This window comes from Neopsephotus bourkii, unplaced genomic scaffold (genome assembly GCF_033783945.1).
Source record: "Neopsephotus bourkii isolate Nb327-2 ecotype Australia unplaced genomic scaffold, CSIRO-AGI_Nbou_v1 NB_1650, whole genome shotgun sequence".
Lineage (NCBI taxonomy): Eukaryota > Metazoa > Chordata > Aves > Psittaciformes > Psittacidae > Neopsephotus > Neopsephotus bourkii.
In genome coordinates this window covers 59,074-87,024 of record NW_026902124.1, presented here as the reverse complement: position 1 = coordinate 87,024, position 27,951 = coordinate 59,074, and the positions used below count along the sequence as shown (strand labels likewise).

The following is a 27,951-nucleotide window of genomic DNA, read 5'->3' as shown; positions in this document are numbered from 1 at the left end:
AACTGCACCCCCACCGCGCGCACAGCCCCACCGCCGCGCACCGCCCTCTAGCACATGGACACCCGACACCGACCCACCACCCGCGGGAACGGGAACGGGAACAGGCACCGACCTGGTAGCCCTGCCTCCGCGGAACCGAGTCCCCCCCAGCACTGCCGCGCGTGGCGGGAATCGGGCCCTGGTTCTTCATTTGCATCGTCTGCCTGAGACGACCAATCAGACGCGCGCTGTCAGGCACGCAGGTGCGGCCTTCAGGTGCGCAGCCGCGCGGCGCGGAGGGAACCGCGTGTAACGGAATTTGCGGGCGGGGTACCGCTCGTAACGGATTTTGCGGGGGGGGGGGGTACCGCTTGCAGCTCGTTTTCCCGCAGTATCTGCCGGTGCGGCCGCGGGGGAGTGAAACCCGGACAGAACTGCAGCGGTTACACAAGGCCCTGCTCCCGTGTAGTTAAAAATCCGTATGTCAAAAATCCCAACGTCTAAACCACACCGGAAGTATTTTCCTATCAGAATTAAAGTTAAAATCCTATTTAAAGAGACTATTCCTAAAGTTGACTCTTAAGAGTTCTAGCTTTATAATATGGACCCAATTTCTTCACGAGCACCTTACAACTAGAAGCTTAATTTTTTTCCCCAAGTTATTTTCATACTTATTTACGTGTTGTAAAAAATACATGGTTTAAATCTGTATTTAAATATATTAAAACATATTTACATTTTAAATTCAGCAATTAGTGCCAATTTCCCCAAAAGGCCAACTATGTATCATGTAAATAAATTCCATCCAGAAAACTGCACTGTACAGCATGCTATTTTTCACCCCAAATCTCATCATACAGCACAAAGTAAAACTCTTCTGCCAGTGCCTGTCTATAAACTTCACTTTTACCTTGTTTCAGCAGCTTCTTTACTCTCACAGAGTTTCCTTGCCTGACACACTCGTGCAGCTGAGCTTCCAGGGAGTTACCTATGATGCTGCCAAGCTGGGTAGGGCAGGGCATGGACAGATGGACGGTGTGAGCCATCTTCTTTTCTCAACAGAACTAGGAAAAAGGATGAAAATTAATGAAGCTGCAAGGTGCCATAGCTCAAATTATATATATATATATATATATTTGGGTTTTTTTTTTCCCAAACCCTTCAGGTCTTCACTCAGAGAGTGGTCAGACATACGAACAGGATTGCTAGGGCAGTGGTGGAATTACCATTCTGGGAGTGCACATTCCCTGTTCCATATTCCCTGGAAGCCATATTGACGAGGCCCTTATTGACATGTTTTAGTGGTGGACTTTGCAGTCCTGGGGTAACGGTTGGACTTCCTGATCTGCAAGGTCTTTTCCAACCCGGTTGACTCTATGATTGTAGGAGCTGACAAAGTCAGTTCCCACTGTTTCCTCCAGACAACTCCCAAGATGAAAAGCAAAAGCACCTCCCTTTCCCTCCCTTACGCTCTGAGGTAAGGCCTGTCCGTGATGCTGATGAAGGGCTGCTTGTGGCACCAGCCCGGCCGTGGGGAAACACGGCCAAGAGAGGTGGCAACCAGGGTCTGGCAAACACCACTGAAGCCTGTCGGGTGCGTCACCCTCTGGCAGAACAAACCAGCACGGTCCCCTGGTGGGGTCACACCACGCAGTCCTTGTAGCTCAGCCCCTCAGTACTGAAGAATATGTTCTTACCCTTGCACAAGGTTACCTAACCAAGACGGACTGTAGGCCAGAGCTTTTGGGGAGCCAACCTTCCTGAGTAGATCAGGAGGGACATTTTGAATGGCAGCCTGCATGTGCAATGTGCAACGCTCTATAAATTCCAGCATCTAGAGAGGAAAGGGAGGGAAAAACAATGACATGAAATTACTTCAGAACTGCAAGATAAACCATTTCAAATTAATAGATTAAGCTTGAAGAAAATCAATTACATGACAATGTAAGAGAAAGCCTACTTCAGTACTAAACGATTAACCTTCAAGAACTTTTGGGGTTTTTTTTGTCTGTTTTGGGGCTGTTTGGGGTTTTTGACCATCTATCCCATAGGAGATGCAGGACAGGGATGGTTTTGGGGTGTTTTGGGGGTGATTTTGGCCTCTGACCTTGTATCCCATAGGAGAAGTAGGACAAGGTGGTTTTGCGATGGTTTTGGGGTGTTCTGGGGTGTTTTGAGGTGTTTTGTGGCTCTGACCTGAATCCCTCAGGAGAAGCAAGACAAGGTGGTTTGGGGGTGTTTTGGAGGTTGTTTGAGGCTGGTTTGTGCTGTTTTGGTTCTCTGAGCCTATATCCCATAGGACAAGCAGGACAATGTGTTTTGGGATGGTTTTGGGGTGTTTTGGGGGTGGTTTTGGTCTTGTTTTGGGCTGTTTTGGGGCTTTGACGCTCTATCCTGTAGGAGATGCAGGACAAGGTGGTTTTGGGGTGTTTTAGGATGTTTTTGGGGTCGTTTTGAGCCCTGACCCTGTATCCCACAGGAGAAGTACAACAAGGTGGTTTGGGGGTGGTTTTGGGGTGGTTTTAGGTGGTTTAATGCTGTTTTGTGACTCTAACCAGTATCCCATAGGAGAAGCAGGACAAGGTGGATTTGGGTTGGTTTTGGGGTGATTTCGGGTGTTTTTAGTGAGTTTTAGTTTTTTGGGGGCTGTTTATCTGCTGGTTTTGGGCTCTGACCCTGTGTCCCATAGGAGAAGCTGGACAAGGTGGTTTTTAGTTGTTTTGGTTGTTTTGGGGTGTTTTGGGATTGAGTTGTGATTCGGAGAAAATTGTGGTGGTGGTCTCTGAGGGTCGTTTACTTCTTCCAACGATCTTCATCACTTCTGGCAGCCTTTGAAGCACGCGCAGTAGATGCTCATACCAGTTTAATTGGTTCGTTAGCACCAGAGACATAATAATCCTCCTATCCTCCTACTTATCAGTTAGTTCAACTGTAGCCCATCCTGGACACCTGCAGTTCCCAGATCCCCCTTATCCCTGTGTCCTGTTCTTCTAGGCTGTTTTTTTCTTAAAGCTATGTCAACTATAACGATTTATCTTGTGAGAATTCTCAGTATGTTCTCTAGCTGTACTCTCTCTCTCTATTTTTCTCTATGTATCCTGCACCTCAGTAATTTTCCATTGCTACTGTTACAAAGCCATCAAACTTAACACTACTTAAAGGTACTTCTAAAGATTTCTATATCCCATCTTGTAATTTTGTGCCCCTTAGTGTTACTTGTCCCTTGCAGAGGCGGACCCCTGATTTGCTTGAGTTTTCCTCTGATGGCTGTGCCTTTCTGCACACAGGTACCACAGAGCACAGAACCAAGATTGCTTCTTCAGTCAGATAGTATCTTTCCCACCCCCAACCAAACTGAAGTGAGCAAATGGTACTCACGCTGAGAAATGGACCTGTGGGTACTGAAAAGCACAGCCCCGTGTGCTCTGTGCAAAGAGGCAACGGCCAGACAAGTACCAGTGAGCCAGGAAAGGAAATTCCTGTTGAGATGCTGCAAAGATAGTGCGTGAAGGTGTTCTTCTTTTGTTTAATTACAATAAATTCAAACCTTCTTTTTATATTTCTAGGCCCATTTGTATTTGAGGCAGATCACAAACTGAAAGCATGGCCTTACTCTGACACAGGCAAACCCTGTGCTTTTAGGAGCCTTTAGGTAGGTGAAGGATGCTGTACATCACTACTGTAATCTCACTTTGTTTATTGAGAGCCAACAGAAGTAGTTCAAAGCTGTTCTCAGCGCTCAATGGCAGTGAGCACTGTGTACGTCTGCTTGGATGTGAGCTTGTGTTACCAGGCGCAGAGTGTGGCAAACTGGAGGATAAATCATCTTGCACCAAAGCCTGGCTCTTGCACAGGTCTCAGTCAGGCTGGGGACCTGTGGTGCTGTCCGTGCAGACACACGCCTTTGAGGGCTCTTCTTGAGCTCCTGTAGTGCTCTGTGCTGCTCTGCTCCCCATGTGTTTGTGATTTTCCTCCCTTAGTTGCCTTTGCTTTGTGTGAACTGGGCTGTTGTATTCCCAGTGATGCGTCTGAAGCGTCTGGAGTGGGGGCTCATGGTCTGTGCTTGCTGCTTACTCAGGTTTTGCCCTTCAGCAAGACACCCAGGATGGGGTTGCCCAGGAACACCAAGGAACTTACCCTGTCCCCTGCTGAAGAGCCCAGCCTCAGGCTGTATGTGCCTGGAACCCCCCGTTATGGAAAATGGGGAGAAAAAGCTACTTCTGAGGCCCTAGCTCTCTCGTGGGAGAGACCCATAGAAAGACATGGACTTTTGTTAGCAGCTTGACCTCTCTGGCACTGTTCTTGCTCTGCAGTGAAGAGGTGCACTCTTTCTTCCACTCGTCTGATTCCTGTGTAACAGAAGGGCTAAATGCTTATTACCTTTCTGTAGCCTTTTCCAGTTGCCAATCAGATGCGTCTGGTTTGGGGTTTGGTTTTGTTTCTTTGTTGCTGTGACCGTGCAGGATGCTCCATCTCACTGTGATTATGGTTCCATCATTGTCGTGGCATGGACGCATCTGCTGTCTCCCTGCGATCTCCACTTCCGTTCCAGCCCCTCTCCAGATTTCTTGTTGGCAAGGTACTTCAAGGCTGCAGTAAGGTCTCCCAGGAGCCTTCTCCAGGCCAAAGAAGCCTGACTCTCAGTCCACGCATATGTCCATGCATACTTGTGCAGCAGTGGAGGGTGCTGGTTCAGCTGAAGAGCATAATGCTTTCAAAGCAACAACCTGCACTTATCCGTGGCTCTCGTCTTTCATGTGCCCTTACCTGATGTCAGTTATTTAACGTATTTCCAGTGTCCAGGGAGACTGTAATAAGATGAGGTGTCCGTAGCAACATTTAGAAGCAATAACAAAAGTTAAAACGATTAATTCCTTTAATTGTGTCATGTTTCAGCTCTGATGACTGGCTTTTTTAAATCCTGATTTCTAACTACAGTGCTCTTCCTGCAGATGGCTGGTTAAACTTCATGAAGCGATGATTAACTTCAGGCAGCTTCTTTCAGACACTTGGAAGAAGCTGTTTTATTCAGCAGGTGCTTAATATTTCCTGGAAATGAAGGCCGTTGAGTTTGCTTCTCGTAGGGCTTGCTGAAGGTGATGAGGAGTTTGCCTGTCACTGGCTGCTTCTGTAGATGATTGTCTTAAACTGTGTTACTGTGGGTTTTCATTGTCCACTACATGGGTTCTGTTTCACTTTGCTGCTCCTGGCTGGAAGCTGACCCTGAATTGGTGGGTCCTGTACCTTACTGCTGGCAGAGCTGAGTATTTATTTCATGGCAGATCATTTAAAAGCCTGCAGCAAGGCAAATCACTGCTGGCAGACCCGAAGAGCTCCTGGTTGCCTTTGACCTCTGCTGCCACCTGGCAATGAGGATGAGAAACTTTTAGCATGTGCTGTGGCTGATTTTTGACTCCTGTGTAGAAATAGCAGCAGTTCCTGGCAAAAGCTCGTGATCTAAAAGCGTGTGCCTCTTGTGGTGGGGACATTAGCTTTGCATAGGGATGAATCTGGGAGTTGGGAATACGGAATGAGGACTGGAGTGTGTGTCTCCATAAGCCTTAGGGCCTTGCTTGTTACTAGCTTGGACTTGTATTCCGTTTCTTATTGAAATGCAGAGTTAAGGAAAATATTTTGGTGTTGGGGGTGCAGGGAAGAAATCTGCACATCACGTCCCTAAAGTATTCCAAGTTGGAGTGTAGTGTTCTGTTTGCCTGGGGAGAGGATGGGCGCCTCTCTCTCGAGTTGGAGCGCCTATTTGCCATTCATGGGTTTCCTTCAGCGTGACGTGACCATAGGAAGGTGACTTAATCTGTCTTGGCTTTGTTTTTTAAAGGAAGGGCTGCCAAAGCCGAGGCAGGGAGGCAGCCTGCAGGCTTCAGGGGAAGCCTTTCTGTCTCTGAGAGCAGCCCCTGGTGTAATTTGGGCAAGGGCTCGTTGGTGCTACTGGAATAGAGATCCAAGTGAAACAGGCCTCTCTCATCAGTCTCAAGTAGGTTGTGTAACTTCGCTCAGCAAGCTGGTTCAGTGCATAGCAGTTACCTTCCTGCTTGTTCTGGAACCTCTGCAGCTCCTTCCTAGTGCAGGTGAATAGAAAGTGCCTTTTCCACTAATATTTGCTGTTCTTCTCTGGGTGCTGCTGCTACTTGCTCTCAGCAAGCCAAGCCTCAGGCACAAACCTTCCGACTGAAACCCACTACTCCTTGCTTTCTGTTTATGTCTAGTTAGTGCAGCTTTTGTTTTGAGGAGCTGCTTCTCAAGCTCTCATTGCTGTGCACAGTACATCTAGGGAGTAGGTCTTGATGCTGTTCTACAGATACCTGCTTGGTGTCGGTGCTGCCTCTTTTCTCGCCGTTCTTACAGTGGTATCAGCGTGTTGTGATTTAAGCCTCGCCAATCTGTCTCCTTGAAAATGCAAGTCTGGTTCTTGTCTCGTGTGCAGAGAATATTGGAAGCCTTTGCTTTCTGCAGTCTCTGCTCCAGAGTGTTGTACATGCCTGTTCTGTGGGAATCGATGTGGGTATCGGGCACTTGGCTTAGCTGGTTGCTTTGAAATTTCTCTGTATAAGCTACCTTGTAGTGGGCACTCCACTACTGCCCATAGCAAGGGCTGCGTGGGCTTCCCTGTGGAGAAGCCAACACAAAATGCTAAGCATTGGGTGTAGTTTCTGTGAAATTGTGCTTTGCCTGTATCGTGGAGGACGCTTTTAGAAGTAATGGGCAGACTGAATGCTTTTAAAAGAGTGGAATCTGGCCTGGAAGGTGTGTTGGGGAGGCAGCCGTTTGGGAGGAGTCCCGGCAACTGTTACTAAGCGGGTTCTTTGTGACGTCCAAGATCATCAGGTCCAGCCCCCACTGGCTTTAGGAGCGGTGTTGATTCCCCAGTCAGAGGTACCTGTGCACAGAGTGCATTAGCCTCCAGCAGAGGACTTCCGCTGCAGTTTAAAGACGGGTGAGAACAGAAAGGCCGTGTGGCCTCTGGGTGGCGCTTGGGTGGCTTGAGGCAGAACATTTGACCTGAGTGCTTCTGGAGAGGACCCCAAAGCTGGCAAAAGAATCCAGCAACAAATTCCCACCGAATTCTGAAAGATAGAGGTGCTGTTGGTGAAGTGCTGCAAAAGCAGTTTCTGAAGCCCGCTTCTGCATCTGAGACGCCTTTCTGGCAAAGCGGTGTCTGTAATAGAGGATTGATTCACAGGGAGACACTCCGTGGCTGAGGAGACCATAAATGATGAAAGGGTTGGAGCAAGAAGATAATAGGGTAGAACATGCTTTAAGGAGCTTGATAGTCAGATAGGGTTAATGTTAACTACTGAGTGTAAGCTGTGATGAGTTGTGTAGCAGGAGTGATGAGCTCAGGGGTGATCAGAGCCTGCTGGGAGGGTGGCTGATGGTCGGTGTTAGTGTATACAGGTGCTCCTCGGTGATTTCCAGAACATCCGTGAAAAGCCTGCTGCAGTTTAACTAGGCTCCAAATTCCTGCATAGATTTATTGTGGTGGTCTGTTTTTTAATTCCAAGTCTCAGATGTTGCTGCTAACTGAAAGTTCCTCCTCAGCAATAAGCCCTGCTGTCTGAGTGGAAGGACATGAGACGTGAGTGTCACAGAGTGAACAAGACTCAAGTTTCCTGTGTAGATCAACATTGGGGATACGCTGGAGATGTTACCGGACTTGTTAAATCCTGTCTGCAGCTGAGCTTTGATTTGGGGTTGAGCAAGACATTTTCGTGACCCTGTTTCTGCTGTTCATGTATTTACTTGCCTGGGCCAGGTTGGCCTTGGAGCAACCTTCTCTAGTGGAAAGCGTCCCTGCCCATGACAAGGGTTTGGAAGTGGATGAGCTTTAAGGTCGAGACAGACGAAGCATAGTCGAGAGACTGACTGGATTGTCTCGTCTTTTTCTACATCTTTATTTTTCTGAAGAGGAGCTCGGTAGCACTGTTTTTTTGCAGTGGGTGGTTCCCACCCCTAGGATTTTCTCTCCTGAAAACAATCTCTCTCTTTGTTGCTTACTGGTGAAGGTCTTGGGGCCCGTTTGGAGAAAAGCCTGTTGTGTGTAAGCGTTGTCAGAGACGTGGGTTCTGCTTTCATTCCTGCCCAGTGAAAATACAAACCGAGTGTCCTTTGCACTCTTTGTTCTGGGGATGTGGGGAACTTCAGCTCTGTGTGCCAGCTGCGGGCTTTCCTGAAGGAAATGGAAAGGCCTCTCAGCCCTGCCTCCTGGAACCTAGATGAGGCTTGCAGATGGAGGAGCATGGCTGGCACATGAGTGCCAGGGGTGTCCAGGCAGGGAAGGGTTCACACACTTTCTGGAGTCAAAAGCCAGAGCAGCAGCTCTCCATGTAGGGAATTTAATGTGGAATAAACTGTTCTGAAGCCAGCCTGCTGCTGGAGAGACTGCAGTGCTGGATGCTGTCCCTGTGGGTAGCAAGGGGGAGGCAGGGGAAGAAAGTGAACCGGGGTTGAGTAGAAAGGGGGGGTAGGTGAAACTGATGACTGTGATGGTGAGAAATGTCCAGAGATCCCTGGTCTTAGGTAAGGCTCTCGTTCTGTGGTCTCTGTAGAGCAGAGATGTGAATTTAAAAAGCAAACGGAAAACAAGCCTGTTCATACTACTAGAGGTACCTCAAGGCATTTATGAAACTTTAGTCTTCCTGTTCCCTCCCCTGTGGCTATTGTAACATGTTTTCTGTTTCTCCTTCTAGGCAGAACTGCTGAGACTTTCTAAAATGCCTTTATGCTTCCGGAGTTTCGTCCCATTTGCCGTACCTGGAGCACTGGCACTTCTTGGGTGCTGGTGGATTTATTCCCATAGGAAAAAGCATGGAACCTATGAAGAGGAACCAGCAGTAGCTGCTGAAGAGCAGCAGGAAGAAGCGACACAGCAGGATTCAGCACCAGGAACAGAACCATGTGTTCCACAAAGACAGCTCTCCTTGCTGGAAGAGGAGGCCACAGAGAACAAAACCTCAACCTCCCTGCTGACAGCGGGGTTGACGATGCCCTCTGTTAGGTGTCACACTGATGAGAGGCTGGATCTCTCACCAGACTTACCAGTGACAACAAATCAGCCCAGCGCCCTTGAGAACGGCAGTGAAACACTAGAAGAAGAGGGATCTCAAGACAAAAAGAGTGTCCCTTGCACATCCACGTGTGAAGGTGGGGCATGTGTGGAGGGCCTGGTGCAGAGCACAGTGCTGGCTGTTGCATCGGGCCAGCATTCAGAGTTACTGAGTTTACCTGCAAGCGGAGACACAAGTGCTGGGCAGAGCTCCGGGCCAAGTGAAACTCAGCCTCCTGTGAGGCTGCCTGAGGACAATGACGTGCCGTACAGCACTGGAGTGCTGCGAGAGGATGGTCCAGAGCCGTGTAAGGAGCGTAGCAAGGCACCAGGAATAGATGGAGGCTGCCCACAAGGTAAGCAGTTTGAAAATCCTCATAGACGCAGACGGTGAACAAGCATTTTACGTGCCGTAACCCTCCTGCATGTGCAGATAAAGCTTCCTGTTTAATTTCTCCAGGCAATGCCTGTTTAGCCCTCAGGTGCAGGTGGGTCTGCATTTGCTCTCAGAATTCGTATCTCTGTAGGATCCAGCGTTAGCTGGGTGATCTTCAGGGTATCCTGCAAAGGGGTGAAGAGGCTGGTCCCTGTTCAGCACAAAGCTTCTTGTCTAAGGCTGAGCATGTTCTCGAGTAGCCCAGTGAAAGGACTGTGTCTGGATGTAGGCCAGGCTGCTGAACACCTTGCTGGTTTGAAACCTGCTCGTCCCAATGGTTTCTGCTTCAGTTCCAGCAGCCTCTAGCAAGTCCTGGGCTCTTCTCTGTGTCTGTGAGCTGCTGCTGTAAGGGGCCATGAGGCAGGTTTCTGAGGTGCTGCTGGATGAGGCAGGGAAGTGCTCTCATGAGCTGGGATCAAATCAGTTGGTTGCAGAGCAATTCCCCTGAAGCCTTTTTACTTGGAAGGGAAGGTGCGGGCCAAGAGATCCCAACAGGGAACGGCGGTCCTGGAGTTTCCCCGTCTGTCTATGTTGCTTTTGCCTTCTAGATCCTGGATGATGTGTGTGTGGCAGAATGCAAAGCTGTCTGAGCAAATGTTAACCTGGGTGACCTTGGGATGGATGTTCAAGTCCTTTAGAAGACCCTGTGGTGCCAACAGCCCTTAATGACAGGGTGCCTTTTGCAATTGCTGCAGAGTACTTGGAAGGCTGCTTGTTGCAAGGCATGGGGACGGAGTTTGCCAACAATTAAGGATTAAAGCCCCAGAACATTTCCTTTAGTGAGAATCACTCTAGGAAGATGGTGGGTTCGCCTTGTTGTGAATGCTGGTGTGGCAAAAGGTACAAATGTGCTGTGGAGCCTGGTGGTGATGAGCTGAGACCTCAGCACCCAGAGAGCTGATGGGCAGGGAGAGGGGACAGAGCAGGGTGCTAATGTGGGATCAGAGGTCACACAGCTGACCCTCACACCCAGGCTTTGAGGCTTCCATCCCCATCCTTGCCTTTCCAGGCATCCGTGCTGGGTTCCTAGTTAAGATGTGGCAAATGTGAAGCAGGTGTTTGGTTTCTTTTTCTCTTTGGTCCTGCACTGGATGGCCTGAATACTGGCAGGCAAGTGAGGGTCTTCACACTTCTGCTGGTTAATCTGAAGGAAGGATCGGCCATGTGTCACACTGCTTGTATGTGGGATGTGAGCAGGAGGAAGACGTTCGGGTTTGTTCCCCTCCCAAGTAGACACGTTCCTGGTATCAGCTGATGGTTTGGGAAGAAGCTGTAGCTTGGCTCTGGCACCTTGCTGCTTCAGGCCTAGGACAGATTTGGGCAAGAGGCAATCCCCTACCCCCACTAGCAGTGGACCACCCCTGGCACTCAGGTCCCTGTGCACCATCTGCTGTCAGCACAAAGAGCAGATGAAGAGGTTGCACGTCCCTCCTTGCCCGCTCAACTCCCTGTGAAGAGCCTTCCATTCCCCGTGGGTAGAATGCAGAATTCCTTGGGCAGCAGCAGGCTCTCCTTCAGCTTTCGGTAACTTTGGCTTCTGGTGTCTGTGTCAGCCGCTGCGTAAGAGGTGCCTGTGTTTGAAGGCTGATGGCTCAAGGCGGGCTGCTTCCTGTGGCATTCCCAGAGCTGTGCAGGCTTTTCTCCAGGAAGAAAAGGAACCTTTCAGTAGGCTGCATGTGATGGGAACCCTTTCTGACACACTGGAGAACCCGATACAGGAGCACCCTGAGCCAAGGCGTGAGAACAGCTCTATGTAACCTCTCTATGAACTGATGTCTTTTCATGGCCTTGTGCCTGGGAGCTGGGCTGGACTGAGGGGTCTGTCTGCATGCTGACATGTGTGCGTGTCTTGCAGGATTGGATGGACATGGTACGGGTTTTGTGAACAGTGGCTGTGCCATGAAGAAGGCAGTGACTCAGCAGAACACTGAGACAGGGGGAGAAACCAGCAAGTGCGACCACGTCATCTGGGAAATAGAAGTCCCAGAGGTAAGCATCTGCTGGGCTGCTCCTGCATCCTGCCCTGCCCTACACAGCCATCTCCTGGCTCTTCCTGTCCTGCACTGGCTTGGTGCCTCCCCAGGGACGTCAACAACAGAGGAGGGTTGAAGTGATTCGCTCCCATTAGGACTCAGCAGGAGGGAAGAGCCAGGACAAACTGTAACCATGAGGCTGTGGCACTCATTAGTCCTTGTGATCTTCCACCCCAATCTGTTGGTCTGATGCTTTGAAAGCATTCAGAAGGTTTTGAGGGTACACGGTTCTTAAGAGCAGGTGATGAAATAAGCTGCAGAGAACAGCGCTGTTTGATCAGTATTTCTCTTGCTGACTGTTGCTTTCTTGTCCCCTTCATAAAGAAATCAGTTGGCCGCTTGATCGGCTGGCGAGGAAAGTTTGTGAGCTTCCTGAGGCAGAAGTCTGGTGCCAAAATCTATGTCAGGAGAAAGCCGTATTTGCGTGACTCCCAGGTCTGTTACATTGAAGGTAAGTGGAAAGTCTCTTCATTCCTTGTCTAGTATGTACCTTGGGGGCCTTAATTAGATGGGCAAGGAGTTTAAACAGGGTTAGTGCCTCTTAGTCCTGTGCTTTACAAAGCTTTCTGTTCAGTGCTCTTATGGTAGAAGTCTGTGCCAGGTCAGCTGTGCCTTGGCATGTGAGCCCTGTTCTAGAGGTGAGAATGTGTTTTAATGTCTTCATCTGCTCTAGTTTAGCCAACACCGTTTGTAGGATCACTTTGGGCCTCCAGGAGGAGCTATGGGATGTGTATCAGCTCGTGCTGGTTTCATACCAGGTTCCATGGCCAATGTGCTGAAACTGAAGTTGTTGCTGTAGTGCAGAAGGCTTTTGGTAGCTCTGTTGATTCACGTGGCAAGGCTGGGGTTGTCCTCACCAAATCTGTGCTACAGACCTTCTGTGGAACTTGTGTCTTCCAGGTTTCCCGCATCGAGTAGAAAAAGCACTGAGTCTGATTGGCAGGAAGTTCAAGGAGCTGTGTCTCACCAACATCCACAATCTACCTCCACCAGCACCACTGACACTTCGTCGCCTCCTCATGAATGCCTGGGTGAGTCCCAGCTTGCTGGCTGTGCTGATGTCAGGGTGGAAGGCTGTTGCTGGTCACTGCCATTGTAGGACGCTGTATCCATGTGGCTGGCTCACAGATGCCCTCAAACCCAGTTTGATTTTGTGTGGCTGGTTGTTGTCCAGCTGATTTAACTGGGTTGTGTGGCTGGTTGTTGTCCAGCCTCAGGAGGTGCTGGTGGAACCGGGAGCTGCTGTGAATGGCGCTTGAGTTGCAGTGAACACTAATGAGAGCTTCTTTCCTCCACGCGACAGCTCTTCCTTCCGGATGGAGTCACAGTGGAGGTGGTTGTGGCGCACCAAGTCGATGCAGGGCACATGTTCCTGCAGCAGCACACTCACCCCACTTTCCATGTCCTGAGGAGCCTTGAACAGCAGATGTCTGTCTGCTACTCTGAACCCAAAATTCCAGCCCTGCCAACTCCAGTAGAAGGCAAGTAACTTGGCTGCTCACAAACTGTTCACTTGAGAAACTTCAAGGGTCAGGTGAAATCCTGCTGCCCTGCGTTAGGCTTGGGAGGCTTCCCAGTGCGTGAGAATGTGATCGTTCCTTTGGTATTCCATTTCTTTTGATTTGGGCCTTTTTTAATAGATAAAGCACAAGGTGTTGCTCTGTTCTTCCTTACCCCACTCATCCCTGAATACCTCTCCAGCCACTTAGTTGCACACTGAAATTCAGAAGGAGAGCAGTCAGTCTTGGGTTATTTCTTATCTACCTGGCACCTGGTCTATTTTTGCTGACAAAGTGTGGAGCTACTCCCACATCTTCACAGTGTCACTGTCTGTACGTGGTCTGAAGTGGAGGGTGCATCCCATGGAAAGGAGTTACTAGTCATAACTAATGCCTGAAGCGCTGATTTCTGGAAATCCACTGAGCTTTCTTCTCTCTACCCTTACGTTCTGCAGCTGGTATTATCTGCGCAGCTCCAGGCCTGGATGGGGCATGGCTACGGGCTCAAGTTATCAGCTACTTTGCAGAGACCAGTGAAGTGGAACTCAGATATGTGGACTACGGAGGATATGACAAAGTGAAGGTGGACACACTCAGATACATCAGGTGTCTAGCTCCTCTTCCATGGCCTGAGGCCGTATCTGGCTTGAATCTTCATCAGAGGCATCTGTATTGTTTGAATTACTTGTAGGTTTTTCCACAGCTGAAGTGGGAATTGGTAGAAAGGTTTGTCTGGGCAGCAGGGGTGGGCTCCCTGGCAGCACAGCAGGCTCTTGCAAGGCTTTACTGAAGGGGAGGGAAGAAGAAATTGTGACTTGTGTCAGTTCAGCGTGGCAGCTGAGCAAAAGGATGCCTTTGGGAGGCCCCAGGGTGTAGTTAGCTGCTGAGCTAGGAATAAGATTAGGATTCTCTATGCTCCAGCCCCGCTGTCTGGAAGTGCTGTATTGGAAGAGGGTTTTCTTACACAAGCCCATTCAATACTTGATTGTGCCCAGAGGTGGGAGGAAAGCAGTCCAGGCTCCATGCTGGAGGTGTCTTTTGCTTGGAGCCCAGTCCAACCCGGCATACTCATCAGACAATGGATTGCTGCTGCTTAGGGTGCTGGGAGGTTGTTTTTGACTGTCGTCAATTTTAAACTAAATCCCTGTTACAGTAATTGATTAATCAATGTCACCTGAAAGAACACAGCAGTGACTTCAAGCCCTGTTCTTATTCTGATGGATTCTCTTTTCTTTAAGGTCTGACTTTTTATCGCTGCCTTTCCAAGCAGCAGAAGTTTTACTGGACAATGTGGTGCCTCTTCCAGGTAATGGAGCTCCTGACAAGTACTATTGGCGGTCCTCCTGCAGTGTCAGTGGGTGCCAGCAGTGGGCAAGCAGAGAAGGGATTGTGCCTGAAGCTTCCCTCTCCTATTGCAAGCAGAGCCTCTGGTGTGACTAGAGCAAGGACTGGAAAGAATGAATTTTATCCTTCTAAATGTGCTAGCATGGCAGAACCTGTCAGACTCCAGGGGAAAGAGGATAAATGTCCAGGCTTTTTCCTGCTTGGAGGAGAGAGCAAATTACTCTCCTAAAGAGCAAGTTGGCAGGGCTGGCAGTGTATTGAGTGAAGTAGCTGTAACTACTCTGCCACCTTCTGTCATCAAGTAGCTGTAAATGCGAACTTAGTTTTAATGTGTTAAACCAATATCTGATACTTTCCTACTGAAGTGACTGACGTGTATGGTTCTGTGTTCAAAATGCTACCGTTCAAGCCCTGGCAGAGTGCCGTGGTGGTAGAGATGCCTGATGGCTGGGGGCCTAAAAAGCTGCCTTGTACGGAAGGGGCTCCTGTAGGAGCTGGGGGTCAGGTGGGTCAGTAGTGTCTTCAGGGTCAGTGAAGTCCTGAGGCCCTTGAGCTTAGTTCATTAAGGATCAAAATCCTAACGACAGCTCAAAGGTCCTGCAGATATGCACTTTTCTGTCTTTAAAGCCTCCTAATTCATCAGCTGCTTAAATTCATACCAACTTAGCTAGTGGCTTTAGAAAGTGCTTCATTCTTCCCTTCAGCAACACAGCAGGCATAATGCTTGTGTGATCTCCAGCTTAATAGACTGGTTTCAGCAACAGTGGGTGAGGATTCAGTGGCGTAATGGTCAGGCAAGATGAGCTTAATAGTCCCTTCTGGCCTTTAAAGCCTGTGACCCTCCTTTGTTTTCTCCTGCTCTTCCCCAAGATGAGGATCGCTTCTCCCCTGAAGCTGACGCGGCTGTTGGCGAGATGACCAGAGGCGCGGTCCTTGTGGCGCAGGTACGTGGAGCTGTTGGGGAAAGTCCTGCTGCTGATGGTGCTGCTGCTGCTGCGACTCTGGGCACCCTGCATCCTGCGTGTGTGTGAGCACAGACAGCAAAGCCAGAGCCTGCAAGTCTGGCTGCTGGGCAGGGGCTTGCTGAGAAATCGTGGTGCTGAGAACTTCCTGGTGTAGCATCAGGTACCGCTGAGGGCTGTGTGGCTGGGAAGGGATGAGTGTTCTCTCTTGTGAGTGATGTGGGCAGAAAGCCAGGGGAGGGATTTGAGTGATGAAAGCGAACTTGGCCAAGGGTGTTCCAGCTGCTGCCTGGTGGCAGGAGCTGCATTTCCTCCAGCCTACACATAGGAAGGGGTATCTGACAGGGAGGGAATGATGCTGGCCTTGCATCCTTCGTGGCTCCACCACAACTGCTGCCCACTCTGGTTTTTCTGTGTTTCCAGGTAGCAAATTATGACAGTGCAACAGGACTGCCACTGATACAGCTGTGGAACATGATGGGCGATGAGGTGCGTGTGTTGACATACCTCTTCTGTTGGAGTTGATGCCGATGCAGGCTTTCTACTGTTGATTAGGAACTTGCTGATTGTTTTTTTTCTAATGGCTTGTTCACCTTTCTACTTTTTGTTTTCTTTTTTCACCTCCCTTTAGGTGGTGTCCGTAAACAGAACTCTGGTGGAAAGAGGCCTTGCTCGGTGGCTTGACTACTAGCAATGTCCTACCATTTCCCTACAAACACATACCTCATCTCGGTGAAAGGCAGGGTTATTAAAAGCCATAATGACAAATACTGTAGCTTGAAAGCAAAAATCGTCTGGCCTCTGTTCAAAAGCTGAATGGGAAAAACCTTCAAACCTTACGGCTCGTTCGAAGGTAGCAAATGCCCCTTAAGCTGTGGTCAGTCCACCTGTGTAATACCCATGAACTTAGTGTCTGCTTTTCCTTCCAAGTTACATTGGTTGTCCTTTTTTAACAGGCTCTGCCTATGAAATTAACAAATGTGATTAAGGAATTTAAGGTTCAGTTATGGATTTCTCTATATTGTGCCACTAGCCTGCATAAACAATATTCATCTTGTGTCTTCCTTATGCCAGGAGGGAGATGAACTGCAGTCGTTGCACTTAACAGTGGCACATGTCTCCCTGCAATCATGGTTTTTAGGGTGTTTTGGGGGTGGTTTTGGGCTTTCACCCTGTATCCCATAGGAGAAGCAGGACAGGGGCGTTTTGGGATGTTTTGGGGCTGTTTAGGGGCTCTGACCCTGTATCCCATAGGAGAAGCAGGAGAAGCTGCTTTGGGGGTGTTTGAGTATTGTTTTGGTGGTGGGTTTTGGGTGGTTTTGTTGTAGTTTTGGGCTCTGACCCTGTATCCCATAGGAGAAGCAGGACAAGGACGTTTTGGGGTGGTTTTGCAGGTTTTTGGGGTGCTTTTGGGCTGTTTATGGGGTGTTTTGGGATTCTGACCCTGTATCCCATAGGAGAAGCATGAGAAAGTGGTTTTGGGATGTTTTGGGGGTGTTTTGCATGTTTTGTGCTGTTTTGGGTCCATTTTGGGGCTGTTTTGCGGCACTGACCCTGTATTCCATAGAAGAATCAGAACAAGGTGGTTTTGGGGTGGTTTAGGGTGTTTTTGGGGTGTTTTGGGGGCTCTCACCCTTTATGCCATGGTAGAAGCAGGACAAGATGACTTTGGGGTATTTTGGGGTTGTTTTGGGGTGTTTTGGATCTCTGACCCTGTATCCCATAGGAGAAGCAGGACAAGGTGGTTTTCGGGTGATTAGGGGTGTTTTGGGTGTGGTGTTGAGTGGTTTTGAGCTGTTTTGGTTCTGTTTTGGGACTCTGCCTCTGTATCCCATAGGAGAAGCAGGACAAGGTGGCTTTGGGCTGTTTTTGGCCTGTTTTGGGGTTCTGACCCTGTATCCATATGAGAGGCTGGATAAGATGGTTTTGGGGTGCTTTGCTGCTTTTTGGGTGTGTTTTGGGATATTTTGGCACTCTGACCCTGTATCACATAGAAGCAGGTGAAGGTGGTTTTCGTGTGTTTTTTCTGGTGGTCTTGTTTTTTTTTGTGTGGTTTTGGGGTGTTCTAGGGTGTTTTTGTACTCTGACCCTGTGTGCCATAGGAGAAGACAGACCAGGTGGTTTTGGGGTGTTTGGGATTTTTTTGGTTTTGTTTTTTTTTTGGTGGTTTTTAGGGTGATTTGGGGCTGTTTTGATGCTGGTTTTGGGCGCTGACCCTGTAACCCATAGGAGAAGGAGGAGAAGGTGGGTTTGGTTGTTTTTGGTGGTTTTAAGGTGGTTTTGGGGCCCTGCCCCTTTATACCACAGAAGAAGGAGGGCACGGTCGTAATGGGGTGTGTTTCTTAGGTGGTTTTGGGGTGATTTTGGGCTCTTTTGGGTCTGCTTTGGGTCTCTCTTGGCGCTCTGAGCCTGTCTCATATAGGACAAGCAGGACAAGTTGGTTTTGGGGAGTTTTGGTCTCTGACCATGTATTCCATAGGAGAAGCAGGTCAAGGTGGTTTTGCAGTGGTTTAGAGTGTTTTGAGGATATTGTAACGTGGTTTTCGGCTGGTTTTGGCTTGGTTTGGGGCTGGTTTTGGGCTGTGACCCTGCATTCCATGGGAGAAGCAGGACAAGGTGTTTTGGGGGTGTTTTACGGTGTTTTGGGCGTGTTTTATGGTGTTTTATGGTGTTTTGGGGGTCTTTTTGGAGTGTTTTTGGGCTCTGACTGTGTATCCCATATGAGAAGCAGGACAAGGTGGTTGTGGGGTGTTTTTGGGGTGGTTTTAGGACTGTTTTGGGTCTCTGACCCTTTATACCATAGGAGAAGCAGGGCAAGGTGGTTTTGGGGTGGGTTTGGGGTGGATTAGGGTGTTTTAGGAGTGATTTGGGGGGTTTGGGGCTGTTTTGTGTCTGTTTGGGGGCTCTGACCGTGCATCCCATAGGAGAAGCAGGACAAGGTGGTTTTGAGGTGGTTTACGGTGTTTTGGGGATGTTTTAGCTTCTTTTGGGGCTGTTTTGGGGTTGGGTTGGGGCTGGTTTTGGGCTCTGACCTTTTATTCCATAGGAGAAGCAGGAGAAAGTGGTTTTGTGGTGTTTGAGGGTGTTTTTGGTCTGTTTATGGGGTGGTCTTTGTCCCTGGCCCTGTATCCCAAAGGAGAAGCAGGAGAAGGTGTGTTTGGGGTGGTTTCAGGCAGTTTTGGCATAATGTTGCCATAATGACAAATACTGTAGCTTGAAAGCAAAAATCGTCTGGCCTCTGTTCAAAAGCTGAATGGGAAAAACCTTCAAACCTTACGGCTCGTTCGAAGGTAGCAAATGCCCCTTAAGCTGTGGTCGTTCCACCTGTGTAATACCCAGGAACTTAGTGTCTGCTTTTCCTTCCAAGTTACATTGGTTGTCCTTTTTTAACAGGCTCTGCCTATGAAATTAACAAATGTGATTAAGGAATTTAAGGTTCAGTTATGGATTTCTCTATATTGTGCCACTAGCCTGCATAAACAATATTCATCTTGTGTCTTCCTTATGCCAGGAGGGAGATGAACTGCAGTCGTTGCACTTAACAGTGGCACACGTCTCCCTGCAATCATGGTTTTTAGGCTTGATACGCTTAAGGAAGAAAGCTGCTCTGTGCAGATGCTTGAAGGCAGGATGTGTTACCACTACAATTTTTGCTCTGAAATGATGTGTATTTAAAGAAAAGAACCGATTGCCAAGCCCAGTTATAGTTTCTATTTTTCTAGCTGTGCAAGTCTGTAAATATATATAAAAACCCAACACTAATATTTTGTACAAGAAAAACACTGGAAACAAAGGTAGCTTTACAGAAACTTCTTCACACCAAAATGTCCTCTGTAGGTAGAACTGGTTTGGAGTGCATTAGGGTAGCCAACATTGGAGCATCAGAATGTTGGGAGTGTTTCAGCTCTGCTGTAGACACGATCAGCCGTTCTGATATGATATGGTTATACCTCATTCTTTCGAGTTCTCCTGTTCAGTGCTTATGATTTAACGTTCATGTTTGCAGTAACATCCAGTGAAAACTCAATTTGGTAACTAAGTGAAATCTATACAACCGTATTTCTGTGCACTTAATGTAACCCAAAGAGGGGAGAATGAAGCATGGATACCAAAATGGGGATGGGGAAGGACACTGGCTACACAGACACTGTGCTCTGTGCTTTTCACTTCAGCAGGTACAGCCAAGCTGCAGTGATCAACAGGACATGTGCATCTCTTCAGTGGTGGAAACAATGCCCCTGACTTGCCCCAGCGCCACCTAAAATGCCTCTTGAATTTGACTTTTTTTGTTCGCTGTTCAGTGGTCAGAGTTGCCAACTTGTAACGGCCTCTCTGCTTCTTTAATCCAGAGAGCAGGAATCCCAACTCACCCTGAGGAAAAGGGAGTGGGGGTAGAAAGAAAAAAGGTTTAGGAAGAAGGTGGGCTTTGGGTGGGCTTTTAATCCCTAGATCCCACCTCCTTTCTAGGAGATCTGTGGTGTTAATGAGGAAGAAGAGTTTCAAAGTGGGGATTTCTCGGCAGAAATGCAGAGGGATGCTCCAGCTAAATGAAAATGTCTGATAAATTCTGCACCTCAAGAGCTGAGACTTTGTGTGCGTAGGGAGGACCTGTGAGGATGTTTGGTTCTACTAACCAGGCAAAGCACTTGATGCTGTTGTGATCTCCCAAATTCTTTGCTAAGGGTTTGTCATCTCTGTGGGAGGGAGTGGAATAACGACCCTTTCCTGCACTTTGATATCACACAGTATCACAGTATGTTAGAGATTGGAAGGGACCTCAAAAGATCATCTAGTCCAGTCCCCCTGCCGGAGCAGGAACACCTAGATAAGGTTACACAGGAACGTGTCCAGGAGGGTTTTGAATGTCTCCAAAGAAGGAGATTCCACAACCTCCCTGGGCAGCCTGTTCCAGTGTTCCGTCACCCTCACTGAGAAGAAGTTTCTTCTCAGGTTTAAGTGGAACCTCTTGTGCTCCAGTTTGTACCCATTACCCCTTGTCCTTTCATTGTTTGCCACTGAGAAGAGCCTGGCTCCATCCTCGTGACACTCCCCCTTTATATATTTATATACACTAATAAGGTCACCCCTCAATCTCCTCTTCTCCAAACTATAGAGACCCAGCTCCCTCAGTCTTTCCTCATAAGGGAGATGCTCCACTCCCTTAACCATCTTAGTTGCCCTGCGCTGGACTCTCTCCAGCAGGTCCCTGTCCTTCTTAAACTGAGGGGCCCAGAACTGGACACAATATTCCAGATGAGGTCTCACCAGGGCTGAGTAGAGGGGAAGGAGGACCTTTGGTTTTGTAAATCCCAATAGTGCAAGCAAAGCTAGCATCATCTGAAGACCCTGTACTTCCTTGGACTCTGCTTCTTTTCCATACTGGGAACAACCAAGATGGCTTTGGGAAGAGAAGGCACCTTGCTTCAGGTTCCCCCCCGCCTTGCACCATGCAATCACTCGGGAGAGTGCCCACTGGGCTGGCAGAAGAAACTGGGTTTGCTCCTGTCTTGCACGTGTTGGAATGACTGCATGCCACGGGGAAGCCAGAAACTAGGTACTCCTGGCCCTTCCGTTCAGGCCGTTAGTCCAAACTGCTTTTAGCTCTCGTGAGTTCAGCATCTCAATGTGCTGGCCAAAAACCTCTCAGATCAGTTCCGTGACACTGTGACAAACAAAATGTGCTGGAGAACTCAATGCAGTCGAAATAAAAGCTCTCTATTAGTGCTGCTGTGTTTGGGACCCATTCTTTTGTTTGTGCTGAATTCTTCCCATGGTGCTCCCCAGGCTGCTGGTACTTGCTGCCTCTCGCCTTGATGAAGGTACTGCAGGGATTTCACATTCCTTGTCACAAAGCAGAAGGAAGGGTAGGACACGCAGCCCCCTGTGCTACGGCCTCCTACCCCGAGGCCCAACATGCTCTTCCCAGCAAAAGCGCAGCTGCCTGGGACACCAGCCTCTTCCAGCCTCACCTGTAATGACCCAAACAGGGATTTTCCTTTTCCAGGGAAGGACTCGGACAGGATGCACCAGCTCTCCACCAGCACGTTTATACCAGATTTTGTCTGGAACTTCTATGGTGTGTTCTGCTCTGCAGAAAGACAGATGGGGACCACTGTGCTTAGGTGGATGGGCCAAGGGAGATGTTGGGAAGTTCCAGTTTGTGGTGGAGCTGGAAGGAATCTTCTAGAAAGCCTGTCATGAATTTAAAGCACCCAGAGACCTTGTAGTTAAGCAGATGCTCTGGGAAACTACCACTACAGCTCAGGCCAGCGTTCACATTAGACAGGTGCTATGGAAACCTTACAGCAGCCTTCAAAACACTTGAAGGGGCCCATAAGAAACCTGGAGCGTCCTTTAAACAGGAGCCTGTAGGGACAGGAAAAGGGGGAACGGTTTTACCCTGCCGGAGGGGAGACTGAGATGAGCTCTTAGGCAGAAGCTCTTCCCTGTGAGGGTGCTGAGGCGCTGGCACAGGGTGCCCGGAGAAGCTGTGGCTGCCCCATCCCTGGCAGTGCTCAAGGCCAGGCTGGACACAGGGGCTTGGAGCAAGCTGCTCTAGAGGAAGGTGCGGGTGAGGCTGCCCCGGCCCCGCGTTCCCCCTGAGCCCCCGGGCCGGGGCCGCGCTGCAGGCGGGCGGTGCGGCGGGAGGGGGAGCCCGAGGCCCCGGCTGCGGCTCTGGCGGCTCCCCCCTCGCTGCGTGCCCCAGGTAGGAGAGCTCGGCTGCCGCCCGCCCGGCCGAGGAGTGGCCTCCGCGGAGCCGGTGTCCGGCGGCCGCAGCCCCCGCCGGGCCCGCAGCCCGGCCCCGCCGCAGCTCCCGGCCCGTTCCGGCCCGGCCGTGCCCGGCCGCCGTCCTACGCCGTGTGCCCGCAGCCGGCAGCCGCGTCCTGCGGCGGGAGCAGCACCCGGCGCTGCACGAGCCTTCCCGAGCCGCTTCGGCTCCGTCCTCGGCTCGGCGGCTGCCTGCGGACACGTCGCCTCCAGCCGGGCCGGCCCCGGAGCTCGCTGTCGGCAGCAGCGTTCCCCTTGGATCTCGCTGGAGCCTCCCTGGGGCTGCGGAGCTCCCCTCGCACCTCCCTACCTGCCTGCTGCCTGCCGGAGGGAGGGAGGGAGGGAGCGAGGGAGCCCTCGCTCTGCTCTGAACCCCCGCCTTTAGTGGAAACACCTCCGGGTTTGGTTTCTCTTTGTGAATTTAAGACCATCACCAGACCCACGCGCTTTTCTCAAGCTACTGCAAATCCCTTTTTCCCAGGATTTACAGCACCGCTTCCCGGCCCCGGCTGCCCTCCAGCCGGCAGCAGCCCAACAGGTTGGTGGAGCTTTTCTCTTTCCTTTTTCTTTCCACCCCCCCCCCCCCCTCCTTTTTTTGATCCCCGTTGCAGCAATCGCTGTAACTTTGCTTTAACTGACAACATCCTCTGCCCGAATCGCCCCAGCTATGAAGTCTCCTCCTCGAGCTTGTCTAGATTTGTCTAGATGAACACAGTTAATCGCTGGCGAGGTTTGGATTTTAGCGCTAATGCACTTAGTGTCTGTATCAAGGGCAATTCGAGTCTGTGTTTCTGTCGCTTCAATAAACAGCGCTATTAATCCGGAACCCGGAATCGGGACAGTTCTTCACGATCACGATCAGCGGTAATCAGAGATGCAGCCGAGCCGCCCCCAGCCCCTCTGATCTCAGAGCTCTGCCTGGATTCCAGCGGGGATTTTGTGCCAAATGTGGAACCTCCAAACGCAACAGAAAACGTCGGCGTAGCCGCCCGCGGGATTGCCAGGGAGAAACTGCTGCGGGGATGGGCGTGTGCCAGGGAGAAACTGCTGCGGGGATGGGGAATAGGAGGGACCCCAAAATGTTGGCGAGATGGCAATGAAGTGGTGGAGCGGATCCAGCGGTTTCGGAGTCAGTGAAAAGGTAAAACGGGAAAGGTAAAGGAATAGTTTGTGCAGTGCTGGGGTTGTTTCTCTTGCGCGCAAAAGGCAATCCTGCCCCCGAAACAATTGTCGATGGAGAATCTCTTGCCTTGGAATCGGGAAAAGAAGGGTTGAAAACTTGGCTGACTCCTGAAGAAGAAAACGGAGGAAACTTGAGGGTAGGAGCTGGTGACCTCGCGAGTGAAACAACAACCTGAGAATGCTGCAAGTCGAGCCAGGTTTTCAGCAGGAACAATTGGATGTGGGGAGCCGAGTGCCACCGTCGGGTTCAGTGGAACAGATCCGGCAATGAATCCTCTGTGCGGAGCCCACAGTGTGGGCTGGAGATACCTGGCACCGTGATGGCAACGAGGAACTGGAGGAAGGGTTTGGTTGTGATCTTGCCCCAGAACCCGTACCTGGGCGGCCCTGGATTAAACCCAAAATCGCAAAATCGGAACCAAACCCGATTCCATTATCACAAGTGTCCATCCTTGTGCCACCCTGGCAGGTCAGTAACGCGGGACAATTCCCCTCGCCGGCAGCCGCACAGCGGGGAGCTGACGGGGTGGTGATGGATCTGGGGAAGAGGCGTTATCACCCGCGCCCGTTCTCCCGACAATTGCCCTGTCTGGCCGCTGAAAACACCGACGGCACCGCGGCGGCTTGCAATTGAGTGCGGGTGCCGAAACGCCGAGGCCGCACCTTTACTAGGGGTACCCAGCGAGGTGGCACAGACAGACCCACAGAGCACAGCCGGGAGCGGGTGGAATCGCGGGAGCAACCCTTACGAGCCCAGACAGACACGAAGGCGACCGCCCCTTTGGCACCTTGTCGGGAGGAACGGGAGGGGTTAAAACCCCAGGAGCCGCCACTGGGGCGCGGGCCGCCTGCTCCGCCGGGTGAGCACCGCCCTATGAACCGGTGCGGTGCCGGCGGAACGGCCAACCCAGCTTTTCTTTTCCCCTTCTCTGTTCCAGACAGCCCAGAGGACGCCTGCCTACAGCAGCTCCTGCCTCGGCAGCCGCTCCCCTGGCACGGGACAGCTGCAGATGTTTTACATCAGTGCGGAGCTGGAATAATTCCCTTTCAGTTTGACGGTATCTGTCATGAGAAGCTATTTATTGGCTTAGAACTTTGCGCTGAAGAGAGGAGCAGAGAGAATTCACGTTGCCACCGGAGCTCGTTTTCGTGGCGTGAGAGCGCTGGAGGCGGTGGCCGCTCTGCGCGTCCCGCCCTGGTTTGTGCCGTTGGCGGCAGCAGGGTCTGCCCTTCCCGGTTTCCCGGGGCAGAGGATGGAGCTCACGGGGCTTGAGCAGTGGGACGCTGGAGCCTCCGTAACGAGCGGGCTTGAGGCGACGTCGGGGCTGGGGGACGGGAAGCGGCTGAAGGGACGGCAGCGCTCAGGGGCCGTCGGGACCTGGGGCCGCTGAAGGCACCGGCGGAGCTGAGGGAAGCGGGGAGCCGCCGAGGCAGCGGCCGGGACTGGTGCCGGCGGGCTGTGGCGGCGCTGCGGGTGCGGCTGTGCCGAGGGGCTCGCGAGGCCGGGCCGGCCCCGGCGGGCAGCGCAGGCTGAAGCCGCTCCCGTGCCCGGCGGCGCGCGGGCCGGTGCAGGGCGAGGGGCCTGAGCGTCTGTTGGCGGGGAGAGCCATGGAGGGGCAGCGGCTGCCCCGCGCTGTCGACCCCAAGCGCTTCCCGGGCACGCTGTGGCAGCTGGTGAACAGCCCACGCTGCGGCTGCGTGCGCTGGGATGCCCGTGGCCAGGGGCTGCTCATCGACCAGCGGCTCTCGGAGCGTGAGCTGCTGGGGGCAGCGCTGGCCGCCGCCTTCTTCAAGACCAGGAACTTGCCCAGCTTCCTCCGGCAGCTCAACCTGTACGGCTTCTGCAAGCTGGGGCCGGGGTCCCCGCAGGGCCTGCCGGGGGGCGATGCCGGCAGCTCGGCCGGGCCCCTGCTCCGCTTCCACAGCCCCCATTTCCGCCGCGACCGCCCCGAACTCCTCATCCACCTGAAGCGCCTGACGAGCGCCAGCAAGGCCAAGCTGGTGGCCGGCCTGTGTGGGGGCTGGAATGTATCGAAACTGTCAGAGACCATGGGAAGGAAGAACCGCAGCAGGCAAGCGTGACCCACCCCTGACCGGTACTTGGAAGATGTTGGAACTGGCAAGGAACAAGGACGTCGGAACTGGGAAGAGGATGTCGATAAGGAAATCAGATGGACCTTTCACCTGATGTAACTGTGAGGTATATAGGAATGATTCGTGTCAGAAACTTAGGAGTCCTTGTCATCATTGCACTTTGGGAGGAATCGAAAATCATGTGTAGAATGTATAGGAATGATCAGATTAAGATGGGAGTTCCTGTAAATACAATGATGAAAAGAAAAGAAGGAACAAAGGAATAATCCTTCCTAATCAAAGTCTTTGTTACTTTAAGGGGTACTTTGTTTAACTACTTGAATGTCTCAAATGTTTTGCTAACTACAGAGGGTGTTTTGTTTAACTGCTTGAATACCTTAAGGGGGTTAGGTAATCAAGGGATACATTCTGTTACGGGATGAGGTGAAACTTGTGTATTCAATATGTAACTATATAAGAAATGGAATTGAGGGGGCTAAGATGGTGGTTAAGCTTGTGACAGACATTCCCTGTTAATGTATTGCCAAGGAATTCAATGACTTTTTAAGAAGTTTCATCACCCAAAGATAAGATCCCAGCAACAGGAGGAGAACAATGAAAAAGAATCACGTCAGTATTTGGGTGAAGGAGACGACAGGATTGGCTGAAACCCAAGACCGAGGAGTATAAGAGACTGTACCCCAGAACTCTCGGTGTGCGTCTTGGGTGGAGCGGAGACTCCCCGGCACACCCAGCGCTGCTTGCTTATTGCCTCCCGATATTAATCAATTGTAATAAAAAAATAATTAAATCAGATCATGGCCAAGATGGAATTTTTATAACATAACCGCAAGGCAAACACAGATGTGCTTGGCTAATTGCTTGGCAGCATATAAATATCGTGTAATCTTTGCAATAAAGGATCCAGCTTGCACTCTACCTCTGGGTCCGTGCCTCCATCCTCACAAACGGCGCCCGAACAGGGACAAGACAGAGAGCCGTGACTCGGCGACCGGTGAGGACGCCCAGCCGAACTCCGAAAGGCTGCAGCACTTAACCGGTACCTCTGACTGAGGTAAGCGGCTGGGAACGGGAACTTGGGAAACTCAGTATCCCCCGAGCACAAACCGGTGTACAGAGTACTAGTAAAATTCCTAGCTAAGAAGGGGGCTACTGTAAATGAAGATAAACTGAAAGACTTATTAATATGGGCCTCGGCCCGTGCCCAGAGGCGACATCAACTAATATTTATCAGAAGGGAGTATGGGACAAGATCGGGGTCTGCCTTTGGGACGCAGCCACAAGGGATGATGCGGCAGCACCCAGATTGCTGGCTGTATGACGCTCAGTCTATGAGGCACTTGACAGGGCAGTACAGGAAGCGTCAGCACCATCAACCCCTTCTGCCGCAGCAAACAACACTCCGGGGCCGATAGACCCAGAAAGTGAGGCAGATCTATTCCCGCCTGGTCCTGGCATTGGCTGTCATAAGGCACAAGCTTTGCCAGTGCTCACACACCCTCCCGCACTTACCGATCTGTGGGAAGATATCCGCCGGCAGGCTGCACTAGCAGATGAGCTAGGCAAAGACGACCCTTTTGATCCCGGACCAATCGACCCCGACAGAGAACCCTGCCTCTCCCCCCCTGACCCGCATGATATGTGGAAAAACATTAAAAAAGCAGCGGCAAATCCAGGTGCTGTGAACCTGCCCCACGACCTGAACGCTCCACATCCCGTCCGTCACGGGGCGAACCGAGGGCTGGACGGCGGGGAGGAAAACGGCGCTCCCGCGGGAGCCCAGCGGAGGCTGCGGGGGGCTCCCCTCCGGCAGAGGGGCTGCGCCTGGTGGCGGCGGGACAAGGAGCTGCGGAGCACGGGCGCGCCGCCTCCACCCCCCCGCTGCCGCGGCCTCACTCACCCGGGCGGCAGCGGCGGCAGCAGCAGGCTCCGGAGGGCTCCCTCCATTGTCTGCCCGCGGGCAGAGGCTGTGGTGCTCGCCCGCCCCTCGCCTCTGTGTGCTCGGGCAGGCGCGGGTGCGCGCTGCGCCCGCCGAGATGCGCGCTGCGGGGCGGCGCGGGGTCCGCTCCTCCCGGTGAGAGGCGGGAAGAAACCCAGCCTGTGCTCCGGAGGTTTTTCACCCACAGCAATGGCCTGTTAACAGGTAACGATTCAGTCAAACATGCTACCCTTCAAAATGGAGCTGCCATAGGTTTTTTGCTGTTAGCTCAAGGACATGGTTGTAAAGACTTTGAGAGAATGGGTTACATGAACCTGTCTGATCATTCTGAGTCTGTCCATGAGGCAATTCAAAACCTAAAGGAGTTCAGATGTTGTGAGTGGAGAGTAGCTGGAATTGGCTAGGAAGTTTGCTGTCAGAATAGGGCATCAGTGCATGGTTGAAAGACATTATTAAAATCGCAGTAGCCTGTGTAAAAGTCTTTATATATATTTTAATCGCAGTTCCTTGTTTAATTGCTTGTATAAATCGTTTGATTGCTAAGTCTATTAACAATGTTTTGTTCGTTTATAAAGAAGGGGGAGATGTGGGGCATTCTGCACAAGAAGCTGTGCAAGTAGACCTGGACAAGAGCCCGGACATCTGGACTCTCAT

At 51.1% G+C, this 27,951-nt stretch overlaps 1 protein-coding gene across 1 annotated transcript; it reads left to right on the top strand.

Annotated features, from left to right (window-relative positions):
• The first annotated feature begins 8,480 nt into the window (after positions 1 to 8,480).
• On the top strand, positions 8,481 to 16,111 carry LOC133223720 (A-kinase anchor protein 1, mitochondrial-like). Its single transcript, XM_061374674.1, has 10 exons — positions 8,481 to 9,396; positions 11,332 to 11,465; positions 11,834 to 11,960; positions 12,410 to 12,540; positions 12,813 to 12,990; positions 13,464 to 13,614; positions 14,247 to 14,314; positions 15,223 to 15,300; positions 15,742 to 15,803; positions 15,946 to 16,111. Exons 1-10 carry the CDS (start codon positions 8,709 to 8,711, stop codon positions 16,003 to 16,005), a joined length of 1,677 nt encoding a protein of 558 aa, XP_061230658.1. The 5' UTR covers positions 8,481 to 8,708; the 3' UTR covers positions 16,006 to 16,111.
• Positions 16,112 to 27,951: the final 11,840 nt, after the last annotated feature.

Excerpts from the sequence above, each read along its gene's own strand:
- LOC133223720 (XM_061374674.1), top strand. The coding sequence starts at position 8,709 with ATGCCTTTATGCTTCCGGAGTTTCGTCCCATTTGCCGTACCTGGAGCA. Across the intron at positions 9,397-11,331 it reads AGATGGAGGCTGCCCACAAG|GATTGGATGGACATGGTACG; the intron begins GTAAGCAGTTTG and ends CGTGTCTTGCAG. Across the intron at positions 12,541-12,812 it reads GCCTCCTCATGAATGCCTGG|CTCTTCCTTCCGGATGGAGT; the intron begins GTGAGTCCCAGC and ends TCCACGCGACAG.